This window comes from Vespa mandarinia, chromosome 19 (genome assembly GCF_050613455.1).
Source record: "Vespa mandarinia isolate Hongniang chromosome 19, ASM5061345v1, whole genome shotgun sequence".
NCBI classification, from domain to species: domain Eukaryota; kingdom Metazoa; phylum Arthropoda; class Insecta; order Hymenoptera; family Vespidae; genus Vespa; species Vespa mandarinia.
In genome coordinates, this window is record NC_140828.1 from 3,837,645 (window position 1) to 3,862,599 (window position 24,955).

A 24,955-nucleotide genomic window follows, 5' to 3' on the forward strand; every position below is an offset into this window, starting at 1 on the left:
GACGTTTCTAGTATTTCATGCTTTCCTTCATTTCTCTCTTACCGCAAACATTATTTTACTATCCTTTCTTTTTTTTTTTTAACGTTTTTCTGATTTTTTTATAACATGAATCTTGTAACAATTCATATATACAATTATATATCTCGGATTAATATAATTCATTACTGACAAATACAATTTATAAACATTTATAAACAGAAATAAATTATAAAGATTTAGATTTCATAAATGTTCTATAACCTCTTAGGAACAATATAAGACCGTAAAAGTTTATAACAAATATCTAATTATTAAAAAATAAATAATTAAAATACATGAATTTATTTGGTATTTATATATATCTATATATATGAATGCCTATCCAATAATCGACGACCATGTTGTCGCAAAAATGTTCGATTTGTAATAGTATAACATGAGAGTAGTGGAGGTCGTCGAATAAAAGGCGCGAAAATAACGTTTAGTTGATGCGATGCTAGATGGTGCCAGGGGTATTAAAAGAATATATTTTTTAATAGTTTAGTATCGGTAGTCTCGCTAGATCGCACCAGGAGTATAAAGAAAATATATTTTTTAATAGTTTATACCAATAGAGCTAGATGGTTCTAGGAGTATTAAGAATGTGGGTTTTTCGTAGCAACCCACTATGTAGAAAGAAATTTTGCATATCAAGCTATAATTGTGATATATTTATTTAACTTCGTCAGATACACAGTAGTTTAATTAGACTATCACTTTCAACAACTACAGCTGTGGTTTCAAGAAGAATCAAAGAAAGAATGAATCATTTCTTTTTTTGTTCCTGATGTCTTTTGACGTCTCCTTTGTTTTCGGCGTTTTTGTTGTCTCTCATTTTGTTTGGTTGGTTTCTACATGTGCATTTGGTTGTGCCGAGATGTGTTAGCTATGTGCTTGGCGGAATAGAGGTAACAGTCGCAACGAGATCGTCACAAGAACAACTTTTACGATAAATATAAATATATTTTAATACATTGAAGAATTATATACCACATTGAAAAATACAATAAAATCTAAAGAATTTGTTAACTATATCATTAAATATTCTTTATGAACCTTAATAGTCTTATATTAAAGCAGGGAGTTTACGGAGTTATTCTATGGAGATATCCAGTCGATTTATACTCATGTTGAATATTATGCAATAAATATTATTAATGATTAATATATACTTGTATAGACAATTTTCATAATAATTAAATGTCTAATTTTATAATTATCATGTATAAAATGTATTTTTGGATTATACTAAATTATTGAAAACGAACTTTCTTTATATCTCTAGTTCCATCTAGTATTAGAAAGAGATATTGAATTATCATACCGATGTTCTCTTGATACTCTTCGCGCCATCTAGTGTGAGAAATAGATATTGAATTATCATACCAACATTCTTTGAATATCCTTTGCGCTATCTAGCGTGCGGAACGGTACTATAAAACGGTCATATTAATACTTCTTATGCCATCTAACGCCGGATAATTAAATGAACAATATTATCGCGCCTTTTATTCGACAACCTCCACTATTGTCATGTTATCCTATTACAAATCGAGCATTTTTGCGACAATATCGCAATGGATTTTAGAAGATAGGTATTCATATATATATATATAATATATATATAATATATATATATATATATAATATATATATAATATATATATATATATATATATATACATTACATTATATCTAATATATATATATATATATTAGATATACGGAATACATTGCTTTTACGTCAAACTTTAATAATTTATTTCTTTAATTATTAAACATTTGTTATTAATTTTTACGGTCTTATATTATTCTTGGAAGAAATATTTGAAAGATCTAAATTTATTCCTGGCAGTGAAATAAATTATAGTTTTATAGTTTTATAGTTTTATAGTTTTATGTAAATTATAGTTTTATAGGTTGATATCTTTTGTAAAAATAAATAGATATCGAAGAATATGGTTTTGTAAATATAGAATAATATTATTAAAATAAAATTTGTGCTGAATTATCCGCGTATTCAATGCTGTTAAAAAAGAACACTTTGTTTAAGTAAATTTAATTCTACAATTCTAATTTATTTAAAAAAACTGAATCGGTTCTTTCCTGATTTATTCATGAATCATCCTACGTATATCTTATAATCACCGAATCGTACGATCGATCTAGAACTAACATGCTTCAATGCATTTTGAACATAATTATGATTGAATAATTGTTTACGTCTACTTTAATAAATAAACAACATCGACTTTAATAAATCGATTCATATTAAGAGGCTTCAAGTATATTAATACTCTTTTTAGGTATCAATGTTTTGCACATAATAATACATTTTTTTTAATTATGAAGCAATATGTATACTGTATAAAGTAGACGATAAAAGAAATTTGATAGATGGCACATTTCATCCAATATAATCTTTTAATTATACGCTTAGATTTTTAACAGTAATTTCGGTTTGATATTAATTAAAAAATTATTAAGTAAAACGAGTGGCTAATCATCATTGTATTTTTCTTAATGCAAAAAAAGGATGAATAAATGAAATTCATTCGTTTCTTTTTTTTTGACGGGAGAAATTGTACACATCTTACGTGTCATATCGCCGTCAATGAATCTTATCACATGGAAATTTTTTGCTGTCTCCCTTTACCGCCCTTTCTTTTCGTTTTAACGAGTATCTCGCTCGAATTCATGTAATCATTTTTTTACGAGAATCAACTACAGCCATCGAATTTCGCTTTCGATCGTTATATTCGCATGCATTGCTTCGATCCACTTTTAGTATCAACTCGGTATATAATGAGCTCCAATTTTCCACGTAATCATACTTATTATTTCTTTTTGCAAGGACAGACAGAGAGAAAGAAGAACAAAATGTAGGTATACCGAAAAATAAGTACTATATAATATAATGTATTTAAATTATGCAGAACTCTCAATACGAGATTTCTACTTTGAGATTCTTAAAGTAAGAAAATGAAGTAATCCAATATAGCTATCTGTTTTTTTTTTCTTCTTTTTTATCCTTTAAAGTATATCCATCTTTGGAGTACCATTATGATTTTTTTTTCGAGGACAGAATAACATTCGTGAACAAATGTTTTCTGTTTTCTGAAGGTTCTTGTTGTCGTCGTCAGCCATTTACCAAGAAGATTGACCACCATAAGAAAGGTCAGAGGAAACGTAGACTCCATAAGGTTGAGCTACCTTCACTACGTATGGGGCTGGCACTGGAACCTTGACCGGGACGCTTACTGGAACTGGAACAGGACGGTCAACTGGGACAGGAACATGTTTCGTTACTTCAACCGGATAAGGTTTCGGTACTTGTACCGGGTATGGTCTGTCTACTGGTACTGCATACGGCACCTGAAAATTTAATTCAAAATATCAATCGAAAATATTTTCCTATTCTCAATCAAGTTTTTGCGTTTTCTTTTTTATAACATCGACGTTGCTATTTTGTAATCAACGTCCTTGCAACTTAGGAGTTACTTGTTGACGTCTAAGATCAACTAGAGCGTGATTATTAATACGAGGTCTTCTATTTTCTACGGCATCGCCTTTCAATGATCGATTTTATCTTGATTACTTTCGATCACACATTCAATGTGTATGTTTTTTTCTTTATTAATTCGTTCAAACAGATTGATTAGAAAAATGTCTTGGTTGGATTAACGAAGCGTTTGATATTTCTTTTTTTTTTTTGATATCTAAATTCGAATAAATTTTACGATAAAAGTATCAGATATTTTTCTTTTTGTTCTAATGAAATTACCTTGACTGGAATTGGGACATGTTTCTCAACGGTTACAGGAACCGGATGAGGTACTGGGACTGGAACTTCTTTTGTAACGACAGTAGAGACCCCATGGGTGATGTCAATCGATGGGTATTGAGCAGAATACGAACTGATGCCGACCGTAGGGTAATGAGCAGCCGAGTACGTGTTGAGTCCGCCGTATCCTAAACTATATCCGACGAGTCCCCGTTTATCTTTCTTCGTCCCTTTCGTTGACGTCTTTTCGGCAACAGCCAATGCCACGAGGGCGAAAAGTATAAACATCTGGAATTTGAATATTATACACACTTAGGTTTATTCTTCAATGTACATATCTATGTACTCGCAAAACTATAATGTATATATAATTTGTAACGCTTTATAAATTCTAGTTGCATATTAAATTTTTTTATAAGATTTTGATGATGTCGTTTTGTTCTGAACACTTATACACGGTAAACCATTTCATTTGTGGTATATACGGGAGAGAGAGAGAGAGAGAGAGAGAGAAAAAGTAGTGAAATAGTTAATACATATCAAGTTTTCTCTAAAGTTTCTACAATAATCATGCATTGAAAAATTATCAAAGAATGTATACGTTCCATGAATTCCTAACTAAGTTTCCTATTGTCTCTCTCTTTCTCTTTCTCCTTTTCTCATTGGTATATTGTATTCAAATGAACTATCACAAAAGTAGAATCTAATTAATTACCTTTGCGTTCATGTTGAGAATTCGTATTCGGTTGGTTCGATTTATTTTCGACTGATGAATTCGACCGAGAAGATTCTCGCTTTTATACGTGAAACTGACGAACCCTCGAAAAAGCGAAAGACGTTGATGGTCACAGTGATGGTGGTGGTGGTGGTGGTGCTGGCGACGGTGGACTACCGAAATAAAGAAAAAAGAAACCGGCCGTGTACGTCAAGTAGAGAGAAGAAACCAATTTCTTTTAAAAGTTCTCTTCCTATCTCTCTCTCTCTCTTTCTCTCTCTCTCTTTCTTACGCAACTATTTTTTCTTTCTCTTCTTTTCTTTCAGAAAAAACAGAATTTTGTTCCGAATCGATTATATTCTTCTTTCTTACGAAAAATTATTATTCCGAAAAGAATTAGGTATAATAAAAAAGATCAGATTTGTACACATTTGACAGATCAAAATAAATAAGTCAAGTAGTATTTTTTGAAAATAATCGTACATAAATGAATATTTGTCATTAATCCTTGAATTAAATTACTATTCGAACATCTTGTGTTTCATCAAATCTTTTGAATATTTAATTAAAATTTGATTTTTAAATATATCGGATATCTCTTTCGTAGTCCCTTTCATTTCGTAATTACATTTCTCTCCCCCCTCTCTCTCACTTCCTTATTATATCTTTGTACCTTGACGAAATTCAGAGCCCTACCATTACCAAAATTGGTTCGAGCCTTTTTAAATTTCTTTCGCTAATTGGCCAGCTGGCCCGAAATGAAGAAAAAATAATAAGATAATAAATAAAAGATCGATCTAGATATCGACTTATCAATCATTCGTCTTTTTCCCATAATTTAACATTTTTTTTAAACGACAAAACTATTCCAACTGTTTTTATCTTCTTTTTATTAAGAAATAATAAAAAAAGATCGAAGAGACAAGTATAAATTTTGTTTGTATTATTTAATGAATTACATGTCACATTTAAAAAATGAGTTGCAGACGATAACCTAAACATATTTTAATCTGTTCTCATGTTCTCATCGATTACGTCAGTACTAAATATTTATAGTTGGTATTTGTCACTACGTCCGGGATATCTTCTCGAAAGATCATTTTTATTTTATTATCATTATTATTCTTTTTTTTTTTTACCGAGATCTGTATTATAGATTCTAGATTAACATATGTAAATTGATGTAAAATTTTGTTTCTTCATAAACTTATCGCCCATTTCGTAAATCCTTTTTTTAAGAAGAATTTCACGAGTCAGCATCTTCTTTGTCTTTCTTTGTTTCCTAATTTTTCAACTCGTCCAAGACAAAAATTTATATCAGGCACAATACTTTTTTTTTAGATAACTTTTATGAACTCTATAGAATCACAGACGCTTGAATCATAATTTATAATTAATATAACTTAATAAATAATTCTTTAAATTGTAAATGTTTCAAACGTATTTGTCAAATTTAAAAATTTACTATAAGTTTGCGCAATTTTAATGGACGTATTGAATCTTTTTGAGTATTGTCCTGCTTGCAATAGTAACTTTCATTGTTATGAAAATTGATATAATTTCGTGACTTTTTTTTTGAGAAAGTCGACGTATTGTGAAAGAGAATAAAAGAATTGGCAAACGGAAGAGAAAGAGAGAGGGAGAGAGAGAGAGAGAAAAGGGGAGGGAGAGAGAAAAAAAGAGAGAGAGAAGGAGAGAGAGAGAGAGAAGGGGAGGGAGAGAGAGAGAAAGAGAGAGAGAAGGAGAGAGAGAGAGAGAGAAGGGGAGGGAGAGAGAGAGAAAGAGAGAGAGAAGGAGAGAGAGAGAGAGAAGCATATGATTTCTTTAGAAAAACATTTACAAAATCAATTTTTTATTTCATGAAATTTAAGTACTAGGGTAAGTAAGAGAGAGAAGGGGGAGCGGAAGGATGTTCTTTTTTTGGTTTGCGCTCGTCAAGATGTTTTGCGATGTTTGGATGTTAGGCAAGGAGTTTAGAAATATGGGATAGACGAAGATAGAAAAGAAGGAAAAAATTTCATCTAGTAATGACCATAACCGCCCTTAAGAAGAACGGGGACCGTTTCTTTGACGACGACAGGTTGTGGAACCGCGACTGGAACTGGCTGAGCTACTGGGACTGGTACTGGCTGAGCCACTGGTACCTGTAAATAAATTATAAAGAAGATTTATAATTAATTTATTCATACGTATTAATAACATTATATCTATTAGTATTCTAATGTTTGTATATTTTATTGCTCGTTTACAAATATATAGTATAGTCCTATTTCTATAATTTTCTGTATACTTAAAAGATTAACAAATTTTTTATATATATAAGAGATAACTGAAATATTTATTAATTAATATAAACAGATTCAACAGCCAGAGATTGGCATAACTTTTTATTAATAATTATAACGTTAATATTTGTCAAGATTATTAGAGCTTACCTTGACTGGATAAGGTGCAGGTACAGGTACTGGTACCTTAACAGGGACAGAGACAGGATAAGGCCTGTCAACTGGAACCGTCACGGTCTTGGTCTGAACAACTGGGTAAGGTCTGTCAACAGGAACAGCAACTGGCACTGGTTGCGGGACAGGAACTGGCACCTAAAATCATCAAATAATATTCGACAATTTTTCTTGCTGTTTATTAATAAATTTGACACAAATCTCGCTGAGATTTGACAAAATCTCAAAGACTCACCTTCACTGGGTAGGGTCTGTCAACAGCAACTGGATATGGCTTTGGTACTTCTACCGGAACAGTAGCAATTGCAACGGAGGCACCAGCTTCGTAACCATGACCACCCCCATAACCACCTCCATAACCACCCCCATAACCTCCTCCATATCCCAATCCAAGACCCAATAGTCCACGTTTTTTAATTGCCTTTTCTTCTACATTTTCTTCTGCTTTCTCACTGGCATATGCCACGGAAATCAGCATCAAGCAAATCTAGAAACACACGAGTATCTTTGTTTTTCTCTCTATAATTCAGATATATATCGTTGCTGGTTAATATCTTTTTTCTGCACAATAGTTCTAACCTACCAAAGCCTTCATGTTGATCGACTGTGTACCAAGTCTCGTTTGCTAAATTAAATCGGTTTCTGTCGTATACGAAGAAAACCACCCTTTATATAGGGAATCGACTTTCATTTCACACGTACACCCCTCCAATAGGAAGCCAATGGCCGTGCGTTAAACCATCGCCACACCTACCTCACGCCTCTATTTACCTACCATAGAATCCATATACCTATTACATATTATAATACATAATACGTACGTTAGAGATACCTTGGTTGTATAACTAAATAAACGTGTATTGCTTTTGATGATGTGTATTACGCATACACACATGTGCCTGTGTATATTATGTTTACTTGTACTATCGATTCTTATGGGCACATATGACTATTTTGCATAGCTAAGTCAACGATCAGCCATTTTATGCATATACGTGAACGAGCTAAGTACCAATCGGTCGATTCTTTTTTAATCGTAAATCTATTGATTTTCTTTTCTCGATCACATCTACGTCTTCCCATTCTCTTTTTTCCATTTCTTTTCCTTTACCTTTTATTTGTTTATTTGTGTTAAATGTAAAAATGGTAGATATGAAATTAATTTTCTTTTTATAGCTAATTGATAAAAAATATCGTGCTGCAAGAGTAAATTAGTTATCTTGGATAAAAGTATTCGATTATGTTGGTATTGTTAAGTATTCGATTATATCGATTATGTTGGCTGAGTACCTACAACTGTCATTTTTTGTACCATTGTTTACAAATATCCTGTGCAATTACTACTACTACTATTTGAAAATGTTTTCATTTTCTTGATTGATTAGCTAAAAATAAAACTAATAAATTATTAATTTTGAAGAGTGATTTTAAGCTCATACATGACATTTTCCGTTCTTTTCCTTTTTTTTTTTCAACTGAACTTTCAACGAATGGTGGTTTATAGCAAATATTAATTGGTCACGATTATGTTTAATGAAAATTATTACAAATAATATCGATCGAAGAAGAAACAAAAGAAATTTGATTTCGTCGACAAATAACCATGCGAATTTGTGCGAATATATTTATTTCGGTCAATTCGTCGAATCAGACTCTTCGAGAAATAAGTTAATCACGAATCGTGTCTAAAAGTAATTAATTTTACTATTACTATTCGATTTAAAACGTATTAGAATATCAGAAAAAACCGGTTGATCTTTAAATTTGAAAAGTATCGAAGGATCAACAAATTTGAATTATCACTTCTTATCAAATAATAAGTTTTCTCTAAAGTTCATTATATCGATTGTTATGATATGTTTTATCTTTCAAGTATAGTAATCGCATAGGATAATTAAGTAAAAAAGAAAAAAAAAAAGAGAATTCGTTATCAAAAATTTAGAAAGCGTGATATAATTCGAAGTTTGTGATCAAGTTAGGTTCTTTAATGTGAAACCTGGACACGTTTGATTATCGGTTATGATCTTTGCATTCCTCGAAATTAACGTCTCTCTCTTTCTCTCTCTCTCTCTTTCTCGTCTCTATGCGTCGAGATGCAGATTTTAAGAAACTATTCGGACTAAACCGACTTGTTTGTTTTTTGTCTTACTTTTTTTTCTTTTTATAGGGGTAGTGAAAGAAGGAAGAAAACAATCGATGATATACAGTCAGATAAATTTAGACGCGTTTGAACGTCAAGATAGAAAGTCATACTCGTGTCTCGATCGTAAAAGAAGACGAAGAACGAGACTGACTTACTAAAGCGATACGCTCACGCTAGTAAGTGGGAGACTTAGAAAGATAAGAGTTTCTACGTCAGCCGATACGAATGTATAATACATAGATTCTGTAACGTTATTCATGTTTGACGTAATCCTATTCTAAAGAATAAAATTTGTGCTTAGAAATAGGAGAAAAAGAAAAAGAAAGGATAATTGTTTTTTGATATTTTATCAATTATATTATGATTATACAGGATTTTCTTTTCTGATTCTATTATTCTAACAAAAATCTTTTCGATAGATTTAATGGTTCATTGGTTTCGAACAAATGTTTAAATGTAGTTCGACAGATCGGACACGAAATCTGCGATTGAATTAGTAAGCCATATCTCTAGACCCGGACAGGCCTAGTTTAAAAGCTTCTCCGTTCTCGGTAGAACAAACGTTAACTAGCGTGCAAAATGTAATTATCAGCGATGTGTAAGAGTCTGTTAGTCGCGTGTGTTTGTCAATTTCTTATGGAGTATCGAGCACGCAATGATACAACGACGATGATCGATTTCGTAAGACGTTCCTAATATACATCTGATTTATTTCGAGATTACATATATTTCACCTTTTCTATGAGAAGATTAATACAATTATTTGCTCATATCTATGTAGATTTTCTGATGTAAGAGTTAAAATCATTTTCAATCTTTTCAGAGTTCTGGAAGTAAACAAGTTATTTATTCGATTGAACGTTAATTACTATTCGATCCGATCTTTCATTTCGAAAGATTTCTCGAGCGGATCGAATAGTAAAGATTTCTTGGAAACAATCGATTATTTTTCTAAATCATCTCTTTTCGATAGGATATCGATTATTTCAATATGAAATAGTAATTATGTACATACGTACATACATACGTACATATATAGATCGAATTGCATAAACGATATTTCGATCTAAGACCGGAAATGGTCGAGGGAGGTGTGTCGCAGTCTTAGCTCGCTACTTTGCTTGCACCATTCACGACAACTTTGAATCTTGTCCGATATATACATATATACCAGATCCGTTTTCATGGAGAGAATGCTCCATTATATAGATAAATACGGCGAACCGTATCGGCTAACTTTTATCTGGTCACGCACGTGTGAATTTCTGGCGAATTCATGGTGAGAACGTTACACTCTTTTATATTACCTACCCTTTTTTATTAGTATTATCTTATAATGATTTTTAATCAAAAATCACAATTTTTAATGTAGATATAATGTAGAAAATACAAAAATTATATTAATTATTAGATGTATTATATATGAATTGTGTGAAAATAATTTCTCAAATTATAATCTTGTATAATATTTCATATAAACTAAATAAACTGAAAAGGTAAATTAATCAAAAGTGAGAATGTAGATAAGATACAAATACGAGATAAACTAATCGATAGAAAGTTGATCATTTCCTACTGATCAATCGAGTACGTATTTGCATTTAGCATGAAAGCTTGCGATGGGTATTTTGTACCTTTCATTTCTTTCTTTTTTTTTTTTTAATAAACGAACAAACCATGATCACAAATACATATATCATAAAGTCTTGCTACCTTGCATACTTCTTCCTCACTACTATCCAACAGATATTAATTATTTATTAATCGCAGGCGCAAGATTGCTCAATATTTTTCCATCTGAACAACTACGTTCAAAAGAAAGAACAACTCGTAAAAATATTTCGCTAACGATGTCATAATCATTATAAGTTTTAAGCCTATCGATCGATCTAACGATCGATTTCCAGTCTATCGACTTGGAATTATAAAGAAGGAAATACTTGACTCACTAGCTAATCTCGATAAACTCGATAACGAAAGATATTTAATACGAAAAAGAAAGAACAAAATTTTAAATATCCTTCAAAGATATCAAATTAACATCGATATTCTTAATCGACTTCCGTTACTTCGATCATTGTGGGTTCAAACAACCACAAAAGGTATATCGAACTTCCGACCGAGTCGAGTAAAAATATATTCTCTTGTCAATATTATATTCATAAATTATGTAACGTTTTGCACCGCGAAAAAAGAAATTTTATCTTTCGATAAATATTTTTTTAAATATACGAGTTTATTAAAATGAAAAAATGCGATACGATATTATTTATATTTTTATAAAATAATTACTTTGATTAAATAGAATGATATGATCTCAACGATGTTCAAAATCATCAATTCGATGGATTACTTCGATGTATTGATACAAGTGTCAGATAAAATGAAAATAATAGAAATAAACGAACAAATTAATATCCGAACGTTGAATTCTATCGTCAATTCTGTCTATCTGAGATCCGTTTTACGTAAGACTACGTGCGAACGTGTTCAATTTGGATCAACTTGAATTTAGTGGAAAACGAGTCATCTCAAAAGCCTTATCTCCTTCCTCTTTCTTTCTCTTTTGGAGATTGGACAACTTGATGATGTAACGATTCATTGCATTCCTTGCAAGGACTTTTCTGGGCCGAATGTATTTTTTTGTCAGTTTCGAACATCAGCGACGTAAATGAATTTTTCCATGGCTCAAATATTAAATGATACCATTCTTAACCCTTTTAATATATAATGCATAATCGACAGATATGTTTAATGTGTAGAGGCCTGATTTATTCAAATGTAACTCTTTAGATCATCAGCAATTTTTAAATGCAGTTTAAACGCAATTTCAATCATTTATTACTTATTGCACTCCGTATATTATATTTATAATTAATCATTGACTATATTTCGTATATATTATTTCGTATATAATAAAAAACATTTTTAATTTAATTATTTATAAAAAGCCTAAATTAACTCGTAAAATATTTTCCGGCCGATGTTGAGTCAGAGTCCAAAGGAATTGAAAAATTCAGAAGAACTGGTTCTAACGGTGACGGGACTTCGCTCGATTCCGATGGTGAAAGTAACAAAAAGAGAAACCAAAAAAAAGAAAAACAGAAAAAAGAAAAAAGAAAAAAGAAAAAAACCGATTCTTCAATATTTACTCCCGTTAGTGAGTTAAGTGCGTAGGTATTAATTGTTTATCTATATATATGATTTTCGTCACGAAAGAGATCATTTGCCACGTGATCGTTACTCGAGATACGTCCAAGAGAATTTTTGATTTATTACATATTTGACCTCACTAAACAAGTCAGTTGTTTTATGGATCATACTTATGTGGTATGTGAATTTACTTTTCTTCGTTAAGTGCACTTACAGAATCAAATCAAATATTATATAAACAATGTTATAATAATATTATTTATAATAATTGTTAATCGTAAATATTATATAATGCAAATTTTATTACAAGAAAAATATTAGATGAATTTTTAAATTAAAAAATTCGAATAAAAACAATTATCCTCCTAATACAAGTTTGCAAGTATAATAAATGATAAAAAGATTAAAAAATTGTTTCGTTATTTTTATTGTTTGTCTTTTTTTTATTTAATTGCACATATTATTTATATATTTTATTTGAATAAATATATTTATATATTTTATTTGGATAAATATATTTATTAAACAATTTATTTCTATTTTACTTTCACGTTAAAGCGAGAAAGAGACGTCGGTAGGTGTGACGTAATGACAAAACCATAAGGTAGTTCGTAAATCAAGAAATCGACGTGAATAAATCGATCTATGGATCTACGGTAGGTCTGAATTACCTCTGGTAGGCTTTTATCAAAGTCTATCGTTTTCTAATGTGAAACCTGTTAAACGACGGTCTCGTTGACCGTCTATGGGGTCAACTTTGCGGAACAATAGCAAGGTTAACGGCAAACGTGTTTTGTATGAGTTTATCTGAATCGCGACCATGACAGAGAACTTCTTTACGATAAATTATAGACGTCTATGATATTTTAAGATTCTCGAATTTTGCCGGAGGCTTGTTTCTCGATTAAGATGTATTTTCTTTCTCCTTCGCTCACCTTTTTTTCTTTTTCCTTTTTTAACGCTTCAGGTTATAGATCTTATTTGGCTGGACGAAATGTTATTGGTTTTACAATCTAGGGAAAAAAAATAAAAATCTAGTCCGAAAAGTTTCGAGAAAAAATTGGGTAATTGTTTTAATTATTTTAATTCACCTTAAGAACTTTTAGGAACATTCATTGATGAATGCTATTGATGACACATTATCACAAAAAAAAAATTAATAACTAAAAATCTTCGATTTTCCATAGATCTTACGTGGATAATTAGAGATTAATTAATATTTTATTGAGATAACGTGAAAGACAACAAAAGCAAACGTAATGTAACTACGGTTACTCGAGTATGTATTTTTTTTTTAATCTTGGATTAAATTCGAGAGTTATAAAGTGTTTAGAATTCGTAGAATCGATCTGATGAAATCTCTTGTAATGTTTCTAACAGCGTTAGAGTCTCGAATAAATTAATACTCGTAGATTTCGATTTACGAAAGTTAAATGGTCACGATGCAAAGACTATGTTTATTGCGTCATTGTTTGAAAAATAAATGATCATTATTTTCAAACACACACACAGATAGATAGTTAATAAAAAATAATTAGATACTTTGGAGCAATAAATTATAGCGATTTCATCTTTAATTACGCGATTTTGGAGGATTCAAATCTGTCGAGAAATTTAATATTAATTAATTATACTAATTATGATAATTTTATTTTTATATGATTTCTCAATAACGAATATGTATGTAGGTACCTATATAAAAAATAGTACGACATATTACTAACGAAAAAAATATTCGTGTCTATCCAAGGACTCGTTCCTCCTACGGGAAATTGCACTAGTAATCAGTCCAGATTTTTTTCCTCGTTTGCAAGGTTGTCGTTTTTATGAGGAAAACACTCCATCCCTATTAGTCGATAAATTAGTATAATATGGATATATCCTATCCCTGAGCTATAGGGGAAAGAGAAAACTATAATCAAAGATTAATTTGACCGTGAAAAAAAAGATAAAACGATACTTATTAGAGAGCACATTAAAGTGCATCGATAGGATCGACATTGCAAGCATTGCATAATCTCTGCTTTAAACGTTGATTAACGAACGTGATAATTCGTATCAGTTACGTAACGATTATAATGCTGGTAGTTCCATAGCCTGCAACAGATATAATAAATAATGCTAGGTTGTTAACGCATTGACTTCTATAACAATCTTGCATAAATCTAAAATTTTCAATAATGATGATAAGGAGAAGAAAGAGAAGAAAAAGGAGAACGAGCAGAAGAAGGAGAAGGAGAAAGAGAAGAAAAAGAAGAAAGAGGAAAAGGAGAAGAAGAAGAAGGAGAAGAAAAAGAATTAGATCGGACATTTAAAAAATGAAACATTGACTTTTCATTTGATCCAATTCATTGAATCAACGTATTTGTTTATTTAAAAAATTTATTAGCTCGTTCAGTTATCGAAGACATTGTTTCTAATTTTTACGCTTCTCCCATTTTTGTTGCGTTTAATCGAATCCGTATTTATTGTTAGAATCGTTCCGTTCCAATTCGTTGCACTCCATTTTATCGCGGCGTCCCTTTACTTTCCATTCTCTCATGTTAGTAAGATTCTAATACGATCGTAATCAATATCACGAGAAGACAAGAGAGTTTAATCGAGGAGTTGCTGAATTCTACACAATATTTATGAACGACAAAATAATTCAACAAGGCACACATACGATAACAGGAAATACATTTTACCCGGTAGTAATCTATAGATATATCTATAGGTAAGTTTGGTATATAACCTCTCGTTAGGATAATGATAATAATCGTTAAGTTGTTGCATTAAAACTGGTATATGACGAATTAAAAGTCATGCCATTTTAATATTAGCTCAATGCGATGGAAGGTTCTACGCAATTACGCTCGATAAACTTTAATAAATTCAAACTTACTACGCCTTATTTTACTGTTAAATATTTTTTAAATTCCATCTATGACGTCATTAATATCAATTAATGTCGAATTCAAACGAAAAAAAAATTTATACATTCGCGTTTTTAATTATTTTTCGACCGATTTTTATATATTCTAATTGGAAGAAAAAAGTTATCTATACTTCGATTATCAGCATAAGTAGATCATATTTATCTATAAAAGAATCCAACGCTAATCATCATTGATCCAATAATAAACACGTTCATTCAGATACGATCCTCTTTTATTCTAGTTTACCTTGTATTCTCTAATACTAATCCTATTTCTCTGTCTTTTACGATTGTTCTAGATAAAACCTAACGATACGCAATACAGCTTCTCGTAAATAATGAGTACGACATAAGAGCAAGTTTCCCAAGCTCAAGCATTCTATTAATTCGATTTCGATCGTTCGAAAGGTGAGTCTAGATCTCACGGTTACTCCTCCGTCGCTCTAATATCGCTGGAAGTCGTGTAGATTTTCACTATGTTCGTTAATCGATCTAAAAGTGAGGGTAAAGATCGATAGAGAGGGGATCTGGTGGAATTCGAAGGGCGAGTTGATCGAAAGGGAAATCAACTTACAAAGTCCTCTCTCTCTCTTTCTCTCTCTCTCTCTCTCTCTCTCTCTGTCTCTCTCTGTCTCTCTCTTTTACGATATCGTGGCATCTCATAAAATATAAAAAAAAATAATGTTGGAATACGTATTGGAATACCTATATTGATTATAGATATATATACAAACACATTTGTACTAATTTGTATATTTTTTATGTTTTTTTCCAACCAATTTCAATGAATTTAACATCGAAAGTCGATTTCTCATGTTGTCATCTCGAAGGAAATATTCGAAGGGAAGGTGTTTAATGTAAGTATATGTAAATATGTGTGTGTATATATGCATTCCTTGCATACGCGTTCTTCGTTTTCTGATACATACGTAATGTGTGTCGTTATTCGTTAGAATCGTGCGTGTTATAGAAACTAGGTCGTTTCGCTCTAGAAGTAACCAATCGGTTTACGTTATCGATTGATGCACTTTCCACTTTTCCTTTTATATCTATAATAATAAATATATTTTTTATATATCGTTCATAAATTAATTTTCCGTGGAAAATCTTCAACGATTCAATGTTTTATAAGTATCGATCGATCTAGATCCTTATATTTTCTTTCTCTTTTTGATAGTACTCTGATGATCGATTGGGATACGACATACTATGTGATAAGATCATGATTGAAATATAGGTATTCCATGAATCCTATAATCGAAAATCGTTTATTTCGCTCTTGGTCGATCGATCAATCTACCGTTCCTTGGCGAAAGCGGAAGAGAAATGAATTCTCATTGGCATGCTTGGCGTTCGATCGATAAAACGACGCCATAACCGGTATTTCGTGTGTATCAAGTACTTGGACTATCAAACGATCTTTTTTATCGACTCATTATTCTACGTAATAGAACGCATAATCGAAATAAATAAGGGAAACGTTATCGTTCCGGGTCATTCAAAAATATTCAAACTCTCTCTTCCTCTCTCTCTCTCTCTCTTTCTCTCTCTGCGTTTAACCTAAAATAAAATTTTATATAAAATTATGTTAATTAAGAAATGGAAAAATTCGTAGCATTTCTGAAATTTCAAAATAATAATTTTCCTCTTGATAGTTTTCTTTGTCTTAATTTTCATGAATAAATAACGATGATCTCGAGTATTTAAGAAATTGAAAAGTATATGTATTATACATTATCAGGACTTAACTTGAGAAAAAATTGCTCCAGTTATAAACAAGGTGGCCATTAATTCTTCGACATTGCTCGTTATTCGGGCGTGGAAAGCAGCAATTCCAGTCTGGTGAAAGAAGAGAGGCGCCGGGTCCTCTGTTCCGATTACCAGCACCATGGTGTGCCAGCACGACTTGGTTAAAAGTGTTATGTAAGTCGATAGTATTACGTGGGTAGCGAGATCTGGATGCACGCTTCGATTATATTGGGTGGCACATTTTTTAGTAGGAACTCTTTTATATGTTACCTATACTAATATTTACTTTTGTAAAAATATACATTTTCATTATGGAATAATTTCATCAAATTAACGAATTGTTAATGTTATTTTTTTATTCTCTCTCTCTTTTTCTATAGAGAAAAGGAAAATGTTTAAAAATGTTTGTATGACAAATTTTAAAAAGTACAAATTTCTTCTTGACTATTCCAAATGACCATTTTAAATTTGACGAATAGAATAAAATACTGAAGTATATTCATTGAAATGTACCACCCTATAGCTATAGTTGACTATGTACGTATCGCTAAATCGGCAGAGCGTGATCGTTGAAGCGTGACGACGAACGTTGCAGCGCGTTGTACTCCTTTGAATACCGTACATGTATGTACCATTTACAACCTAGCCGTCGAAGATAAAGTAACGATCATGGTCCGCGATGCAAGCGAATTTTGAGAAAGCGATTGCGGACGCGGAAAATCTTCGAACGATCTCTCTCACGTCGCCCACGCAGTTTACCGAACAGTTATTCGAACAAAGCTTATATCGTATTATCGTTTACCCACGTCAATTGATATAACTTTCATTTTATATATAGATATGTAGGTACATCGGATATAGCTAAATAATATCTAAATATGTATGCGTGTGCAATCATGAGAATGAATGATTAAATAAAAGAATAAATAAATAAATAAATAAATAAATAAAGAGGCAAAAGTATTGCATTTCACGTTTCGTTTTCTTCATCGTCTTCGATGGATGGTGAATAGGTTGGTGACTCAGTCGGCCATTTTCCTGCTGTTGCCGAAGGATCAATGGTCGAAGGTGGATCGGTGATCACTATAGGGCCTAGCGGTTCGGCAGTTTCCATTTCCTCACTGACATTTCCATTTTCAACAGTTTCAGGCTTGACCGATACTCTTTGCGGATCGATTGATAAATCTGATCCGGGATCCGGCATGGGAGGTGTCAACTCGGTAGACGGTACCGTCGTTTTAATTTGACATTGACGGCCAATGTAACCGATCGGACAAATACACCTGTTTGTGATAATACGTAATAACGTGTTTAATTCCAATGACATTGAATAATCGATACAAATACAATTATACCTGTAATCACCGTCTTCCGGTGTCATGCTGACACAAGTCCCGTTATTTCGACAGATATCAGAATGATCCTCGCAATAAGTTAATTTCTCGTCGCAAAGATCACTGGACCAACCAGATTCGCATCTACATTCCCATGGTCTTTTACAGGAACCGTGCATACATCCTGGATATGGTACGCATTCGGTACAATTTTTACCTGTCCAGCCGACACGACATCTGCAGGTATCAGGTCGACGACATCCACCGTGTTCCTTGCTACATCCTGGCGCGCAGATGGCTATGCAAAAGGAAAATAATCTTGAGAATATGAATATGAATATTATGGAATATGGATATTATTAAAAACAAATCACTTACGAGTCTGACACAATAATCCAGTCCAGCCAGGCTCACATCGACACTCCAATGGCCCTTGACAAGTTCCATGAACGCATCCTGGTAAAACAGCGCACTGTTTGCATTTTGGTCCTTGCCAGCCTAACCGGCACCTATATCAAATTTTCATGGATATTTATTTTTCAACTGTCACTTTTGTAATTCCTCATGAACGTTAAATATTTGCTTGGGCAAAGTAGGCTCTGAAAAATATTTGACTTCTCCCGATATGGTAGGCTACCTTCATTACCAACAGAAAATGATCGATGATACGGTAGAACATACCTGCATTCTCCTGGCTTGTTACAATATCCTTGACTCGATAAACAATCCTGAGCACAGATCGGTTCGGAACAGAACAATCCTTTCCATCCGGGATCACAGGCACATTCGAAACTCACGTTACACCTGATAAAGACAATCGATCGTCGTTAGAAAGAGAAGTTACTTTCCCGATTGATGGTCACGATAGTTATAGAAAATTAATATCACAAGTCGACAACGAGAGATTTGATTTCTATGAGTATCTGTTGTGTAAAAGTACTTGGACGGATTAGTAAAGATCGTTTGGTATGTGTCATTTAGTAATATTATTTTTTTTAAGAGAAAGTTCATATAACCAAGCAATGTACGTATGCGGGTTTACCTTCCATGCTGGCAACCAGGTAGAGCCACACATTTGTCGCATAGCTCACCATAGAATCCGATCTTGCACCTGCATTCACCTGGACGTCGACAAAAACCTTGAAGGGGATCGCAGCCTTTTCGACAGATTGGTACATCACAAAGATCACCGGTCCAACCTATTTATGATTAAAATGATAAATTAAAAAGTGGTCGATATATCTATAACTTTATCGTATCGGTCATTATGTTAGATTTATCGAAAGGTATCGTGTACTTTTTTTATCTATTTAAAAATAATGACTTACCTAGCAAACATTTCACTTCACCAGCTTCGTCACAAACGTAATGAGAATTTGGATGCTGAGACGCTGGAATCTCACAAGCTTGTTTCTTCCATTTTGGAACATATCTTTAATTAATAAAAATATTTAAAAATATTTTCACAGACCGCTTTGAACGATCCTAATCCTCTTAAATTTCTTTTTCCTCACAACAAGTAGAAATTAAATGTTAGAAATGTATCGAACGTACCTAGGTCCAGCAGCAAAACCATAAGGTAACGTGACAAGTCCAAAAATAGTTGTTGTCCCTATGATAATTCCATTGTTCGTTGGAACAAATTCACGGTGACCAATTAAGAGGCTTAAACAAGCAAGAATAGGAAGTAGCATCTTTGCTTGACTACCGAGTCAAGACTGAGGACGAAGACGATCAAGGCTTTGCCTTGGATAACGGGACCTTGTTCGAGGTCACGGCATACTTTCCTAAGAATAAGCGTGTGTCCGTTATCGTACGAATGTGCGCGTGTCTATCTCTATATGAAACGTGTCGTCGACTCCACTGGATTTTACTATTCGTTCAGGAAGGGTCGATGAACTCGCTTAACAATCCTGAAAACGTTTATCATCTTCTTCGATCTATTCTGATATGATTAAATCATTTGCCGTTTCAGCAACTATATGAATTTTTATAATTGTTCCGATATTATTACATGTATTTTGCCATTTATATACATACAAACATATATATATATATATATATATATATATATATTATAAATAAAAATAATTACAAATTTCTTATGTAATAATTTCTTATACTTCTAGAAATTTAAACATACAGTCAAAGTTTCTATATTTCTGAAATTATTTACATAATAATTATATTGATTATGTACAAATAAATACACAGCTTGATGCACTGACAACGAGTGTCAGATTTCTTGTCTACGTCATAGGAACTCTTTTATACAGTCTGTTCGTTGCAAACTTGAATAAGATCAATTCATTATCTATTATAATCTACGACGTAAAAAAATATCTCATTTTTCTATTCTAAATCTCCTGAGTAATATTTGTACGTTCACTGCTGTTTATCATATAGTCTCAGCTTGTCGACAAACGACAAGACACATGCAACACTTAAATATCCCAAATATGTTATCGCGTTATCGACGACAATAAAGTCAATTGGGTCTGACCAAATCCTTAGTAAAGAAAAAATTATTATATTTAAACGTCTTCGACGTTTATTTTCTTCTTCTTTCTTAAAAACTTTGCGATAATAATAGCAAAGATTATGATCACGGCGGAGATACAGGCAGCAGAGACATCCCAGGGATATAAATCTTGGAAATTTCTCTTCACTCGTTTGACTTGGATGGAACCCGGCCTGGTATCGACCTCGATGGGGAAACTACCAGGACCTTCGTTCGATGCTATCCTAACGAGATATTTGGTACCAGGAAAAAGAGAGATTTGAACCGAGTTGGAATCTGTTACTTGATTGCCGATGAGACCTCCAGTTTCTGGTTCCCAGGATACTATATATGATTCCTTTTTTTTCGAGAACCCATCTTTTTCGATGACTAAATCTTCGAAGGAGTTGCCATTAGTCGATGGACTACCATCGGCTTCTAGAACTTCATCGTTACGTTCGTCCTTCCTTCTGAAGAAAAATCTCCTAAAGACTTCTTCGGAAATTTGTGAATCCTCTTGGCTCCTCCATTCTGTTAAAACTTTTTCACCATATTTTTCAAGAAAGAATTGTCTTACTCTATCATTGAATCTCTTTTGTTCAAGATCTTGTTGCTTTCTAAGCTGTATCGATACATCTTTCCACGACACAGTAGCCTCGTACAATAATCCTTCCTTCAAACACTCCAAAGTAGGCACCCACTCTTGCCAACTGTATTGCTTCATACCTTGTTCTGTAACAACGATTATCCAAGTGTCTGGTCGGAGATTTGGTACTCTTCCACCTGGATAATAACCCGTGTCTTTCCATTGTTTATGTACTTTTCGCATCACTATGGCCACATCGAAATTGTCCAAGTTTATTGGACCCTTTTTTGGTGCTGGTAACATCGAGGGGAGATACTTTTCTGCTACTCTCGTTTTTCGATAGGAACATGCTATCTGACAAGCTGGACACTGTAATTATATAATTTGTTATTATATAAGTTGTATAATATAATTTTATAAGTTGTATAATAATATATATAATTTTATAATTAATATATTATTAATATATAATAATTTTATAATTAATATATTATTAATATATAATAATTTTATAATTATATAAGTTGTATAATATAATTTGTTAATACAAATGTGTGTATAATTATTTTCGTAGGAACAAAATTTTCCAATTTTATTATTTTAAATGCATATGATTGTGAATTTACAAAACATTACGTAGTCCTTATTATGCGCGCGATCATCTAATTCGCAAATAAAAAATAAAAAAAGGAATAAAGTAATTTTTCTATTACTTTTAGAACAATATCGTTTCCTCTAAAAAATTTCAAACGAATCATGCATTAAAGAAAGAAATTTAACAATTTTATAAAAGTTTTCGTATTCGAGATAACAGAAAAAGAGATTAGAAAAGAAAGAAAAAAGAAAGTAGGACTAAGCTTTTAGCCAAAAATTTTCATCTTTCCGAAAGATCGTGCATCTCTCTCGTAAACGATTTTCTACTGAAGTACGTTCGATCTTCCGTGAAAATCGACAGGTAGACGTTTCTAAGGATTCTAAGAGCACGAGACTAAACGCTCAAACGGCTCGAATGCTCTCGGTCTATTTTTCGGAAGATCGAAGGATCTTTAGATTCCTACGAACAGGGGTTCCATACCAACTATGATCTTTTTTTTCTTTAAATCCCATGAGATTATTTTTGACAAGCATAAGAGATCTTTTTTCACTTCATTGCTCATCCCATCCTTAACAGTTTCTTTTCTTTTTTTTTCTTTCTCTTTTTCACAAAAATTTCCGACATTCATTTCAAAGTCAGACAATTGGAAAGTTTGTAAGAATAAATAAAAGAAACGCATACTTGAGTATAGTGTTCGCCTTCGCAAATAGTTTTACTAGTTTCCTCCCATCGTTTTTCCACGGCCTCGCAATTTTGCCAGCACTGTAACAGAGAAAAATAAGAGAATGTGTTGAAGAGAAGATCGGCTCTCGTGCAAGTAAAAAGCCCTAACACAGCTAATATGTAAGAAAAAGAGTAAGGTAAAAGAATCCTGAAGAAGGAAAGAAAGAAATAAGAAACCTTAAAGGAGGCAGGCCATTGAATCAGCGGTGTGGTTGTTGAGAAGGAAAGAGAGGACGAAATCGAGAGGAAAGAAACGGGGAGAAGGATGAGGAGGAGAGGGAAGGTGGCTCGAATTAGCTCCAACCTGTTCCAGCTTAACAGGCACTGTCGTTGTTGTCTTTATATTTATTGGGGTACCCTCTCTCCTCAATTTCTTTCCTCTCCGAACGTCCCTCTTCTCTCGCCAAGAGACTTTGAACTCTTCGTTAGAAAACGCTATAGACTCTTTCTACCCCCCTCCCCCCACACATCTCTCTCTCCCTTTACTTTGTATTGAGGATGTTTATGAAACAGCATGGGGCATCACGATTGTTTTTTACTAACTTACTATTATTTTTTATTTATTAACTTACTATTATTATAGTTTTTTATAAGTAATACTATTGCTAAAATACTAGAAATATCGTTATAAAATATTATTATACTTTTAATGTAATTACTATTATTGTAATATTCAGGTTATATGCAATGTAGGTAATCTATTTGCATTCTTATTCTTTTTTCCATCATGAATATGTTTAACAAATATTTATACAAATAAAATAGGTTGAAAAAAGGTGAAAACGAAGGGCGTAACGAAAAAAAAAGCCGTGAAAATTGGCAAGGATAGCGAGATAATCGTCATTATAGGGGCGTTTTAGGGGTAGGTTTGCTTGGATGACATGTCCCTCGTTAAAGCATCGCCTTCTTCGTTCTTGGTTACGATTGTTATTCTAATGCAGAACCCTCTTTCTATTTTAGTATAAATATGAATGGATCGTTGTCGTCGTCGCACCTTCTTAACGCATGCGAGCACGCACAGTAACATCAATTTCCCTCGAAATTAATGAACGCTCTCGGACATATTCCTCTTCCTCCTCTCTCTCTCTCTTTTTTTTTTCTTTTATTCTTTTAATTCGAAAGAGAAAGAGGAAGAGTATTCCTTTAGATGCCTACCTTTAGAAGAATTGTTATTTATAAATGAATGTAATGATTCGTGATAACGTTTGATGAATATTATCAAACTGTCTCGATCGATATTTGATTAGATTTTTGATCGATATTTGATCGATCGTTGACTAGATTTTCTATTATTGTACGAGCCCTTCGTTAATCGAGATTTCCATCTGTTCATCGATAGGGGAACAATGACTATTCTTACTAAAAATAAGGGAGAGTCATAGAACCATCATGATTTTCCATGACGCCCCATAAAACCGAACACCAAAAGATTTATCATCCTTTTGAGAGACCCTATTCGATTTCAAACACGATCGAAAAGTAAGTACTTCTTCATTATAACATTTTGGAAATTGTTTTCCTTTCGTTTTATTTTTAACTTTAGACATCCTATTTTCTCCTATTTTCTTGAGATAAGCATACTTTGATCTATTTCGTAAATAAGAGGGATGACGTTGGTCTTGAAACATGAAAAACACTTGTTACGGAATTACTTTTATTTTCTTTAAGGTAATCTAATTTTATCACGAGGGCGCTGATGATATCGTTCTAGTTAAGCAAGGATATACTTATATTACATTTCATTTTATTTCGAATTTCTCATATGAGCTTACGTTTTTTTAAAACAAAATTATATATGTATCCAATAAAAAAAAATAAATAAATGGAAAAGATATTAGAATTTAGATTAAGAAAAGATATAATAATATAGATATTACCTCACTGCAAATGTTTTCTGGTCGACTCGAGAACCAATCGCACGTTCCATCGGTGCTATATCTTTTAAGACACTGTGATCTACACTGTGCGATCCTAACGACCGGACCGAGATCCAAACAATTAACGAGACTCGCGCACAAACTTAAAATTATCAGCCATGAAACGTTTTCCATGTCGAGTTAAATTTTTTAATTCTCACACTCAATAAATTTTTTCTAACGAGTTCACTACCTCGAAATATTCGAATCTGTTAAAACACGTTTGGAAACGATGCTCTTGAAAAATTCCTTCCAACTGCGACCCTTCCATCGTTGGAAGCTTCCTTATATAGGTTACGGTCTCCCCACTACTTCTATTTTCACTCCCCCACCCTTCGCAGACTGCTATAGCATCCCTTATAA

General features: G+C 32.5%; 4 protein-coding genes and 1 long non-coding RNA gene across 5 annotated transcripts; 1 reads left to right on the forward strand and 4 right to left on the reverse strand.

Annotated features, from left to right (window-relative positions):
- The first annotated feature begins 431 nt into the window (after positions 1 to 431).
- Positions 432 to 4,161, forward strand: LOC146872395 (uncharacterized). The gene is made up of 4 exons (XR_014983300.1): positions 432 to 926; positions 2,878 to 2,900; positions 3,142 to 3,360; positions 3,841 to 4,161. It is a non-coding gene; the product is annotated as an uncharacterized LOC146872395 (long non-coding RNA).
- LOC146872396 (uncharacterized) lies at positions 1,999 to 6,195 on the reverse strand. Its single transcript, XM_085662731.1, has 3 exons — positions 4,518 to 6,195; positions 3,803 to 4,090; positions 1,999 to 3,393 (listed from the first exon to the last, which is right to left on the reverse strand). Exons 1-3 carry the CDS (start codon positions 4,527 to 4,529, stop codon positions 3,166 to 3,168), a joined length of 528 nt encoding a protein of 175 aa, XP_085518857.1. The 5' UTR covers positions 4,530 to 6,195; the 3' UTR covers positions 1,999 to 3,165.
- Positions 6,196 to 6,348: 153 nt separating this feature from the next.
- On the reverse strand, positions 6,349 to 7,713 carry LOC118449307 (uncharacterized). Its single transcript, XM_035883720.2, has 4 exons — positions 7,560 to 7,713; positions 7,212 to 7,463; positions 6,953 to 7,114; positions 6,349 to 6,661 (listed from the first exon to the last, which is right to left on the reverse strand). Exons 1-4 carry the CDS (start codon positions 7,569 to 7,571, stop codon positions 6,539 to 6,541), a joined length of 549 nt encoding a protein of 182 aa, XP_035739613.2. The 5' UTR covers positions 7,572 to 7,713; the 3' UTR covers positions 6,349 to 6,538.
- Positions 7,714 to 14,638: 6,925 nt separating this feature from the next.
- LOC118449308 (uncharacterized) lies at positions 14,639 to 19,978 on the reverse strand. Its single transcript, XM_035883722.2, has 7 exons — positions 19,827 to 19,978; positions 19,601 to 19,704; positions 19,315 to 19,471; positions 18,954 to 19,076; positions 18,651 to 18,781; positions 18,294 to 18,570; positions 14,639 to 18,221 (listed from the first exon to the last, which is right to left on the reverse strand). Exons 1-7 carry the CDS (start codon positions 19,964 to 19,966, stop codon positions 17,909 to 17,911), a joined length of 1,245 nt encoding a protein of 414 aa, XP_035739615.1. The 5' UTR covers positions 19,967 to 19,978; the 3' UTR covers positions 14,639 to 17,908.
- An 828-nt stretch (positions 19,979 to 20,806) lies between these two features.
- Positions 20,807 to 24,727, reverse strand: LOC118449309 (uncharacterized). The gene is made up of 3 exons (XM_035883723.2): positions 24,554 to 24,727; positions 22,635 to 22,715; positions 20,807 to 21,727 (listed from the first exon to the last, which is right to left on the reverse strand). Exons 1-3 carry the CDS (start codon positions 24,725 to 24,727, stop codon positions 20,807 to 20,809), a joined length of 1,176 nt encoding a protein of 391 aa, XP_035739616.1.
- Between the last annotated feature and the right edge of the window lie 228 nt (positions 24,728 to 24,955).

Bases quoted from the DNA above. Each gene is read 5' to 3' on its own strand.
- LOC146872396 (XM_085662731.1), bottom strand. The intron at 3,394-3,802 runs GTAATTTCATTA...TTAAATTTTCAG, and splicing joins ATGTCCCAATTCCAGTCAAG to GTGCCGTATGCAGTACCAGT.
- LOC118449307 (XM_035883720.2), bottom strand. The intron at 7,115-7,211 runs GTGAGTCTTTGA...TGATGATTTTAG, and splicing joins ACAGACCCTACCCAGTGAAG to GTGCCAGTTCCTGTCCCGCA. The intron at 6,662-6,952 runs GTAAGCTCTAAT...ATTTATTTACAG, and splicing joins CTGCACCTTATCCAGTCAAG to GTACCAGTGGCTCAGCCAGT.
- LOC118449308 (XM_035883722.2), bottom strand. From the start codon at position 19,966: ATGCTACTTCCTATTCTTGCTTGTTTAAGCCTCTTAATTGGTCACCGT. The intron at 19,077-19,314 runs GTAAACCCGCAT...TGTCTTTATCAG, and splicing joins CCTGGTTGCCAGCATGGAAG to GTGTAACGTGAGTTTCGAAT. The intron at 18,571-18,650 runs GTAAGTGATTTG...CCTTTTGCATAG, and splicing joins TGGATTATTGTGTCAGACTC to CCATCTGCGCGCCAGGATGT.
- LOC118449309 (XM_035883723.2), bottom strand. From the start codon at position 24,727: ATGGAAAACGTTTCATGGCTGATAATTTTAAGTTTGTGCGCGAGTCTC. The intron at 22,716-24,553 runs GTAATATCTATA...TCTCTGTTACAG, and splicing joins CAGAAAACATTTGCAGTGAG to TGCTGGCAAAATTGCGAGGC. The intron at 21,728-22,634 runs GTATGCGTTTCT...ATATAATTACAG, and splicing joins AAGGCGAACACTATACTCAA to TGTCCAGCTTGTCAGATAGC.